At 36.8% G+C, this 10,820-nt stretch overlaps 1 protein-coding gene across 50 annotated transcripts in view; it reads right to left on the reverse strand.

The window, feature by feature from the left end:
* The window catches only part of LOC126939504 (uncharacterized), a 557,395-nt gene extending 547,013 nt beyond the window's left edge, over positions 1 to 10,382 (reverse strand). For all 50 annotated transcript variants that reach the window (XM_050764859.1, XM_050764858.1, XM_050764860.1 and 47 more), the window contains exons 1-2: positions 9,486 to 10,382; positions 3,142 to 3,302 (exon numbers count right to left, since the gene is read on the reverse strand). In XM_050764859.1, coding sequence (XP_050620816.1) covers positions 3,142 to 3,302; positions 9,486 to 9,515 — 191 coding nt within the window. In that variant the 5' untranslated portion in view covers positions 9,516 to 10,382. The remainder of the gene's footprint in view (positions 1 to 3,141; positions 3,303 to 9,485) is intronic.
* Between the last annotated feature and the right edge of the window lie 438 nt (positions 10,383 to 10,820).

Raw genomic sequence — 10,820 nt, forward strand, 5'->3', positions numbered from 1 at the left:
ATACATACACAGAGAGTAGAGGTGCAGTAGAAAGCAAGGGAGAGAGAGGAGGAGGGAAAAGCACTCTAATGTTTTCAATTCTATTCTAACTTATTTATTGGAAAAAAAAAAAAAAAAAAAACTAGTAGTAAACCAGCTGCAGTGGCTCTCACCTGTAATCCCAGCACTTTGGGAGGCCAAACTGGGAGGACTGCTTCAGGCCAGGAGTTCAAGACCAGCCTGGGCAATATAGTGAGACCCCACCTCTCCAAAAAATTTAAAAATTAGCCAGGTATGGTGGTGCACACCTGTAATCCTAGCTACTCAGGAGTCTGAGGCAGGAGAATCCCTTAAGCCCAGGAGGTCCAGGCTGTGATGAGCTATGATCATGCCACTGCACTCCAGTCAGGGTGACAGAGTAAACTCCTTCCTCAAAAAAGAAAAAAAAAAAAAAAACTAGTAGTGACCTCCTAAACTGATTTCATGACCCATTAATGAATTGCAACTTGCAGTTTACTGGTGCTTTATATACCCCATATATCCTTATTGAAGTTGAGCCTTCTTATTTCTAGTATAATCATGACTTCCACTCCATTACATGACTTTTGATCTTTCACCTTTTTTCAAAAAATGATAAAGAAAATAAAATTTTAATCTGATGAATGTAAGGCCTCTTTAAATTATCAGGCCCAAAGAGGCATTAAAATGAGATAGCAGTCACTGTCTCACATCCCCTTGAGCTAAGCAATTATTTCAAAGTTGCCTGCTATGTGGACTCTAGACTGTCACCAAGTAGCCACAAATTAACCTAACAATGCCATACACTGGATACCATAATTCATACATTACAGTTCAGCACTGTATAGCCAATCACTAATCAATGTTATTTCTGTAAACCAGTGAGAATTCCTGAAAAACAACTTTTGTAATCAACCCATCTCCTGATTGGTACCTTTTTTCTTAAAAACTTGAACCTCTCCTTTGTTCTCCAGAGTACCTCCCAAGTGTTTCCCAGGCTGCAGTCCTCAACCTGGACCCAAACAAACTCTCTACTTATATTAATTTTGCCTCAGTTTCCTTATTTAGGTAAACAAAAGTATAAGTGTATTTTTTAATTATGAGCTGCTTCACACATTTCATAGAATAAGGATGATTTGGTATACCTAATGAATAAGTAAAAACATTTGTCCCGTACCCCATTTTTAATTTTTTTTTATTTTTATATATTTAGAGGGCGCAAGTGCAGATTTCTCACATGCACATAGGCATTGTGGTGAGTTTAGGCTTTCAGTGTACCCAGCACAAAATTCAACCCTCACCCCTCCTCCCTTTTGTAGTCCCAATGTCTATTATTCTACTCTGTATGTCCATGTGTACCCATTGTTTCGCTCGCACTTACAAGGGAAAACATGCACTGTACCCCATTCTTTTGAGGCATGTGCTTTCCACAGTGCTAACCTATCTTGAACAATGCTAATGGAAGAAGATAAAGGGATGCTTCCACGACCTTCCTTTTCTTCCTAGGTAACAAGTTTTATCGTAGTCTTCTAGAAATAATTGCTTCATCTTTTACCATCTACCAAACAGAAGTAGTGGTGAAAACGTTAGATTAAATAAAAGTGAAATACAGATTTCTGGAAGGTAGAGGAGATTTTTATTTAGGTGCCTCTCCAATCAGAATGTGTAGGTAATTTCCAGTTTCACCAACAGGTAAGATGAGCATTTAGTTAAAGATAAAGTGACATAAGCTCTGAATGTTTTCCCAGAGGCTTTTGTACTTTTTTTATTTTTCAGTCATTTTATAAATAATAATAAATACAGATTGAGCATTTCTCCTACATGCATATAAAATGCTAGAACTTCTATAACTAACAAAAGGCAACCAGGCAATGCAGCATACAAGAAAGAACTGCTGAAAGATTCAAATAGCTTGGCCAGGCGCAGTGGCTCAATGCCTGTAATCCCAGCACTTTGGGAGGCCGAGGTAGGCAGATCACAAGGTCAGGAGATCGAGACCATCATGGCTAATACAGGGAAAACCCGTCTCTACTAAAAATACAAAAAATTAGCCACACATGGTAGTGATCGCCTGTAATCCCAGCTACTCGGGAGGCTGAGGCAGGAGAATGGCTTGAACCCGGGAGGTGGAGCTTTCGGTGAGCCAAGATCGTGCCACTGCACTCCAGCCTGGGCAACAGAGTGAGATTCCATCTCAACAAAAAAAAAAAAGGCCGAGTGTGATGGCGTGCACCTGTAATCCCAGCTATTCGGGAGGCTGAGGCAGAAGAATCACTTGAACCCAGGAGGTGAAGGTTGCAGTGAGCCATGGTTGCACCACTGCACTCCAGCCTGGGTGACAGAGTGAGACGCTATCTAAAAAAAAAAAAAAGATTCAAATATCTTAATTTCATGGAAGGCACAAAGTCAAGCCAAGAGGAAAGAACCTTCTGTTTCCTTCTTAAATTCTCTTTAAGACAAACTTAACAGACATATGGATAATTGTTCTCCTCTAACTAGAATCCTATGATTCCAGTTAGCTTATAGCTTCCTTATAGGCTTCCACATGTGATACAGTTTGACTCTGTGTCCCTACCCAAATCTCAAGTTGAATTGTAATCCCCAATGTTGGGGGAGAGACCGGTAGGAAGTGACTGGATCATGGAGGCAGATTTCCCACTTGCTGTTCTCATGATACTGAGTGAGTTCTCATGAAATCTGTTTGTTTAAAAGTATGTGGCACTTCCCCCTTCATTCTCTCTCCTGCTGGCCTTGTGAAGGTGTGCTTGCTCCCCCGTCCCCTTCCACCATGACTCTAAGTTTCCTGAGGCTTCCCCAGCCTTGCTTCCTGTAATGTCTGCAGAACCATGAGCAATTAAACCTCTTTTCTTTATAAATTACCTAGTCTCAAGTAGTTCTTTAAAACAATGTGAGAACTGACTTAGACAACATGGAAGCCTATAGACTTCCACATGGTTGCGAGAGAAGTCAGAAAAAATGTAAGAACAGCTATTTAGGAGTTAAAATTATGCTACTGAAAGAATGACCACAAATATGTATGATCCTATACACACGGTACATTATGAGAACACATAAGCTACGTTTTGGCACTCTTAACTTGCAAAAGAATAATTCAATAAAGTAAGTTCAGAGTTTTTAACTTACATTTTTTTATATTCTGGGCTCAAACTCCTAACTTCCGGTGAAATTTTCTTCTCTATTGTTTTAGAAAACTTGATGTATTTCTTGTGGTTAATAGTTCCTGATGGCAAGCCAGTTGCAAAAGAATTAGAGCCATCATCTAAGAAGTCAATATTTTCCTCTGCCTGGGGAATATAAGAGCTACAATCAAGCATGTCATCTTTGCACATACATATTAAATATGAAATTCTGGGTCAAATCATTCATTTTAGATCGATATTCTTTCTCAAATAGTGCTACCGAAGAGAATTTTGATGAAAAAGGTTTTACTCACTAGTGTATTATTTTTCCAGATTCAGTACATACTCTAAATAACTCCAATTTTCCATAGTGCACTATACAGCTATAAAATGAACATCATGTATTAATATATCTAACAGTTATTTAATCTAGCAATTTTTCTTTTTTTGAGACAGCGTCTCTTTTTGTTGCCTAGGGTGGAGTGCAGTAGTGCAATCATGGCTCACTGCTGCCTTGACCTCCCAGGCTCAAGCAATTCTCCCACCTCAGCCTCCTGAGAAGCTGAGACCACAGACATGCACCATCACGCCTGGCTAATTTTTTAATTATTTGTAGAGATGAGGTCTCTCTACATTGCCAAGGCTGGTCTCAAACTTCTGAGCTCAAGCAGTCCTCCCACCTCAGCCTCCCAATGTGCTAGGACTACAGGCATGAGCTACCTCTCCCAGCCTGGATCTAGCTCTTAAGGTATCAAGGTACAAAAGATTATCATACTCTTTGCCAAGCAAGGTACAAAAGTTTATCATACTCTTTGCAAAGTAGTATTTTTATTATAAAAATTAACTCGATTTTAGATACAAACCAAAGCCATGAGCCATGAAAAAAATAATCAGTAAGTTAAACTTCATTTAAATTAAAAGCTTCTGCTCTGTGAAAGACACCATATCAAGACAATGGAAGGAGAAGTCACAGACTGGGAGAAAATGTTTTCAAAAGACATATCTGATAAATAACTGTTATCCAAAATATACAAAGAACTCTTAAAACATAATAAAAATGAACTCAATTTTAAAATGAGCTAAAGACTTGAACAGATACCTCACCAAAGAAGATGTACACAAACATGGTAAATAATGACATGAAAAGAAGCTCAAAATTATAATGGGATTAGGGAACTGCAAATTAAAAGGAAACACCATTATAGACCTGTTAGAATGATGAAATTTTAACAAAAAAAACTATAAAACTTTGATAAAAGAAACTGAAGAAGACACAAATAAATGAGAAAATAGCCCAAGTTCATAGATTCAAAAAATTAATATTGTTTAAATGTCCATACTATCCAATGCTGTTCACAGATTCAATGCAATTTCTCTCAAAATTCCAATGTCATTTTTCACAGAAATCAAAAAATTCCAAAATTCATATGGAACCAGAAAACACCCCATACAGCCAAAGGAATTTTAAGCAAAAAGAACAAAGTTGGAGGCATCACACTTCCTAATTTCAAAACGATTATAAAGCTATAGTAATCAAAACAGAATGTTACTGGCATAAAAACAGACACACCAACCAATAGGACACGATAGAAAGCCTAGAAATTTTCCAAATATTTACATTCAGCTGATTTTCAACAAAGGTGCCAAGTACATACAATGGGGAAAGAACAGTCTCTTCAATAAATGGCATTGGGAAAACTGGATATCCCCTGAAGAAAAATGAAATTGGGACATCATCTCACACCATATACAAAAATAAATTTAAAATGCATTAAATATTTAAACACAAGACCTAAAACTGTAAAGTTACAAGAAGATGGGGGAAAAGCTCTACCACATTGGTCTGGGGAATGATTTGTTGGATAAGACTCTATAAGCACAGGCAACAAAAGCAAAAATGGAAAATGGGATTATATGAAACTAAAAAGCTTCTATACAGCAAGGGAAACAATCAACAGGGGAGAAACAACCCACAGAAGGGGAGAAAATATTTGCAAACCCTACATCTGTTAAGGGGTTAAGGGGTTTATACCCAAATTACATAGGGAACTCAATTCAAGCAAGAAAACAAACTATCCAATTAAAAAATGTGTGAAGGATCTGAACAGACATTCTCAAAAGAAGACATACAAATGGCCTACAGGTTTGTGAAAAAATGCTCAATATCACTAATTATTAGGGAAATGCAAAATAAAACCACAATGAGATATCATCTCACACTATTCTGTTAGATATTCTGTTAGAATAGCTATTATCAAAAAGACAAAGGAAACAAGTGTTGGCAAGGATGTGGAGAAAAGGGAACATCTGCACACTGTTGGTATGAATGTTAGTACAGCCATTCTAGAAAACAGTATGGAGGTTCTTCAAAACCTAAAAACAGAATTACCACATGATCCAGCAATCCCATTTCTGGATACATATCCAAAGGAATTGAAATTATTCATTTCAACTCCCATATTCATTTCAGCATTATTCACAATAGCCAAGATATAAAATAACCTAAGTGTCCATCAACAAATGGATACATGAAGAAAATGTGGTGAATATACACAAATGAATACTATACAGCTTTTAAAAAGAAGGAAACTCTGTCATTCACCATAACATGGATAGAACTGGAAGACATTATGCTAAGCAAAATAAGAGGCACAGAAAGACAAACACTATATGATCTCACTTACATGTGAAATCTAAAAATGTTGTTCTCATAGAAACAGGGAGTAGAAAGATGGTTATCAGAGGTTGTGGGGTGGAGAGGTTTGAAGGAGGAAGAGGGATGGGGAATGGGAAGACATTGATCAAAGGGTACAGAGTTTCAGTTAGACTGGAGGAACAACTTTTAGTGATCTAATGCATTGTATGGTGAACATGGTTAATAAATAATATATACTTCAAAATCACTAAAATATTGTTTATGTTCTTACCACAAAAAAATAAGTTGGTAATGAATATGTTAATAGCTAGATTAACTATTTCTATAATGTATACATAGATCAAAATACTACATTATGCCCCATAAATACACACAATTATTATTTGTCAATTTAAAATAATAATAAAAAACTCAATTAAGGAAAAAGAATGGCAATAATCCAAAACACTGACAACAACAAATGCTGGCAAGGACGTGAAGCAAGAACTCTCATCATTGCCAATGGGAATGCAAAATGGTACGACCACTTTGGAAGACAGTTTGGCAGTTTCTTACAAAACTAAACATGCTTTTACCATACAATTTAACTATTGTACTTGTTGGTATTTACTCAAACAAGTTGAAACTTTATTTCCACATAAAAACCTACAATTGGATGTTTATAGCAGCTGTACTCATAATTACCAAAACTTGAAAGCAATCAAGATGTCCTTCAGTAATTAATAAGTAAACTGTGTTAAATGTAGAGAATGGGATATTATTTAGTGCTAAAAAGAAACGAGCTATCAGGTCTTGAAAATACATTTTAAAACTTTAAACGCACATTAAGTGAAAAAAGCCCGACCTGAATGGTTCCATATTGTATAACTCCAACTATACAACATTCTGGAAAAGGCAAAACTATGGAGATGGTAAAAAACCAGTGTTTGCCAGGAGATGGGGGAAGGAGAAGTAAATAGCTAAAGCACAGAGGATTTTAGGGCAAAAATAATAATCAACACAGTAAACAGACAACCAACAGAATGGGAGAAAATATTTGCACACTATACATCCAACAAAGGACTAATATATAGAATTTACAAGGAATTCAAACAAATCAGCAGAAAAACCACAAGTACTCCCATTAAAAAGTGGGAAAATAACCTGAACAGATATTTCTCAAAAGAAGATATACAGTCAACAAATATATGAAAAATGCTCAACATCACCAATCACCAGGGAAATGCAAATTAAAACCACAGTGAGATATCACCTTACCCCAGCCAGAATGGCCATTATTAACAAGTCAAAAAACAATAGATGTTGGTGCAGATGGAATGAAAAGGGAAAATTTATATGCTGCTAGTGGGAATGTAAATTAGTATAATTTCCACAGAAAACAATATGGAGATTTCTCAAATAAATAAAGGTTGATCTATCATTCAATCCAGCAATCCCACTACTGGGTACCTACCCAAAGGGAAAAAAAAGTCATTGTATCAGAAAAAAACAAAAACAAAAACACCTAACATATATGTTTATCTCAGCACAATTCACAATACCAAAGGTATGGAACCAACCTAAGTGTCCATCAACTGATGAGAGGTTAAAGAAAATGTGGTATATATACTATGGAATACTACTCATCCATAAAAAAGAACAAAATAATGTCTTTTGCAGCAACTTGGATGAAACTGGAGGCCATTATCCTAAGTGAAGTAACTCAGGAACAAAAAAACAAATGCCACATATTCTCATTTATAAATGGGAGCTAAGCTATGGATCCAAAAAGGCATATAGAGTGATAGAGATTCAGAAGTGGAGAGGGGGCAGGGAAGTGAAGGATGAAAAACTACCTGTTGGGTACAACATATACTATTCAGGTAACAGGTACACTAAAAGCCCAGACTTCACCACTTAGTGACAATAAACATGTTTAGAAAAAGAGGAATGCAGTTGGAAATATTCTCTCCTGAAATTTGGCTGTTTGCTTAAGACACCTGGCAGCATCCAGTCGATCAAAGGTGTATTAGTCCTGAGCCTCTGAACCCAAAGTTGACCCTGAAGATCACACAGACAATTTATAAAGATTACCAAGAAAGTTTAGAGAGAATCTCTATTTCCACAGGATGGAAATTAGCAGAACTATTTCAGTGACTTTTAGACTCTGCATCATTTGTCTTATAACAAAGGCATACCTTTAGATTGTTTCAAAAAGGCAATTCGATTTGCTGCCTTGATGAGATGTGTATTATAAATGATGAACGGATTCCTAAAGAGATTGAAAAAAATGACCCAAAATAGAAAGCAGAGGGGGAAAAGGGGTAGGAAATCTAAAAAGACAGAAAAACCTGTTACCAAAGGCCAAGTGAATGAAAACGAAGAGTGAGTAGAAGGTTTTGACACAGAAGAAGAAAAGAATCTTGGAAACACTGTAGTAAAAGGTAAGCCATCTGGGAAGTATAAATTACACAGTCTAAGGAAAACAAACTGGTATGATACTTTAATATTAATTTTTAAGAATTCATCTTCAAAATCATTTTATAAGGGCAAAATCAACAAAGTAGTAAGTATAAAAAGGTAAACTTTAAATGTATATATGTGTATATATATGATATAAAGTACATATCTCAGCACTTTTCAAGTCTCTGAGATTATTTTTCAGACTATATTATAGGTATATGTTTTACACAGTAGCGTCAGATCTTCTACAAGGATAAATTTAAAAGATTAGGACTCTCAATTGACAATGCTGAATTTCACTTGAGCCCTAAACTCCCAGAAAACAGTGAGGGTTAAAGGAATCCCCCCACCCTTTTGTGTTCTGGAAAATGGCTTACTGTAAACCACCCCTCCCCATATGACTTAGGTAAGACTCTGGAATGCCCCCCTTGTTTACTTATGACAATGCAAGACACACACCCTCAAAATTCCCTTTCTTTGCATCATAAATTATTAGCTGAATTGTTTTATCCCCACTGATAATCAGAACAAAATAGACTGACTTCATGATAAAATACTCTCCAATTTACTTATATAATCATTCTACTGTTTCATCCCGTTTCCCCACACCTGGTTCTTTCCAGCCTCTCTCTATAAAAGAAAACTCCTGCCCAACCCTTGAGACACCTGCAGATCTTAGAGTCACAGCATTCTTCCCATTGCAATAGTCCTCCTCCTCTTCCAATTTCAATAGTCCCTTTCTTCCCTTGCAATAATTATTTTGAATAAAGTCTCTGCTTACTAAGTCCAGATTTGTTTTTATTTGAAAAAATTTGTCTTATTTGACAGAATACTAGCAAAAAAAAAAAAAAAAAAGGCGGAGGCATCTAAAAAGACAGAAGGGCATAAAAATCTGAAGCACAGATAAGATGACTAAAGAAATTTGATGTCCTCTACATTATTTTTTGGTTATACTCTCACATCATTAATTACATTATCTACAACCTCTCATGTAAGTTTAACCCTTTTGATCTCCACAAAACTTATCCACCAAAATACTCTCATTGTACACCACAGAAGATCTCTCAGTATTATATGGGTTGTTGGGATGGGAGTTCAATATATGTTCACTAAAATGACTCAAAAGTCATCTCAGTTATTCAGCCAGTTCCTTATAACTATTACTCTATGAATTTGCTTACTGATCATGAATATGAGGTAATATAAACTAATTTTAAAAAGAAGAAATCTTTAGAAACTGTTTTAAATACCTGGCAGAATAAATGTATGTTAGTTTCCATCTTTCTGTTTAGAGGTAAATTCTGTCCTTAAAGAATCCAGGCTTTGATGAACAAGTATGAATGAGCAATAGTACAAAAGGATTTCCTGCCAAAAAAAAAGAGAAAGAAAAAATCATATGCTTGTTTAGGACACTTAAGCAATTATATTTACCTACCTGAAGTTATCTCTTCAATGTAACACTGACTTAGGGTATGATACACAGTATTTCACCAACACAGATATGTGGGCAAACACTAGAAAAAGCAGTTAGTAGACTATAAATCAGATCATCCAGTTCCTTAACTTTATCTTTTGTGGTATGAGGAGAAATCCAGTTTCAAATGGCATACAAAGCAAAGAAATCCAAGTACATCTGTTTATTTAAATAAACCCTGAGAAGCAGAACTGCTAAGACAGTAGTAATCACTCATGTTACTGCATGCTCACTGTGTGCTAAATATGATAAAGACTTGAAGAGATCAAGTTTCCCAAGATCACACAGCCAGCAAATAGTGGAGACAGAATTTGAATTCAGACAATTTAACTCCAAGCCTGTGGTCTTCAGTCCCATAGAACATTGCCTCTCAAAACAATGCTACTGCAAACAAAAGATGTTGTAGGCCAGGTGCGGTGGCTCACGTCTGTAATCCCAGCACTTTGGGAGGCTGAGGCGGGCGGATCACGAGGTCAAGAAATCGAGACCATCCTGGCCAACATGGTGAAACTCTGTCACTAATAAAAATACAAATCAATTAGTTGGGGGTGGTGACATGCGCCTGTAATCCCAGCTACTCAGGAGGCTGAGGCAGGAGAATCGCTTGTATCCGGGAGCTGGAGATTGCAGTGAGCCAAGATCGCACCCCTGCACTCCAGCCTGGGATATACAGCGAGACCATCTCAAAAAAAAAAAAATGCCAGGCATGGTGACTCACACCTGTAATCCCAGCACTTTGGGAGGCCAAGGGAGATGGATCACGAGGTCAGGAGTTCAAGACCAGCCTGGCCAAGATGATGAAACCCCATCTCCACTAAAAATACAAAAATTAGCCGAGTGTGGTGGCACGCGCCTATAATCCCAGCTACTCAGGAGGCTGAGGCACAGAACTGCTTGAAGCCGGGAGGTAGAGATTGCAGTGGGCCAAGATCACACCACTGCACTCCAACCTGGGTGCAAGACTGAATCAAAAACAAAAAGAAAGAAAAGATGGTGTAGCCTCACTTCAAACCAAAGACTATCACATTATGCAAAAGTGATAACCAACACTTAGAAATTCCTCAAATTTTCACATTTTCAACTCACATCTGAGTTACATTGGATGAGCTAA

The sequence above is a fragment of the Macaca thibetana genome, chromosome 16 (assembly GCF_024542745.1).
Source record: "Macaca thibetana thibetana isolate TM-01 chromosome 16, ASM2454274v1, whole genome shotgun sequence".
Classification (NCBI taxonomy): Eukaryota; Metazoa; Chordata; class Mammalia; order Primates; family Cercopithecidae; genus Macaca; species Macaca thibetana.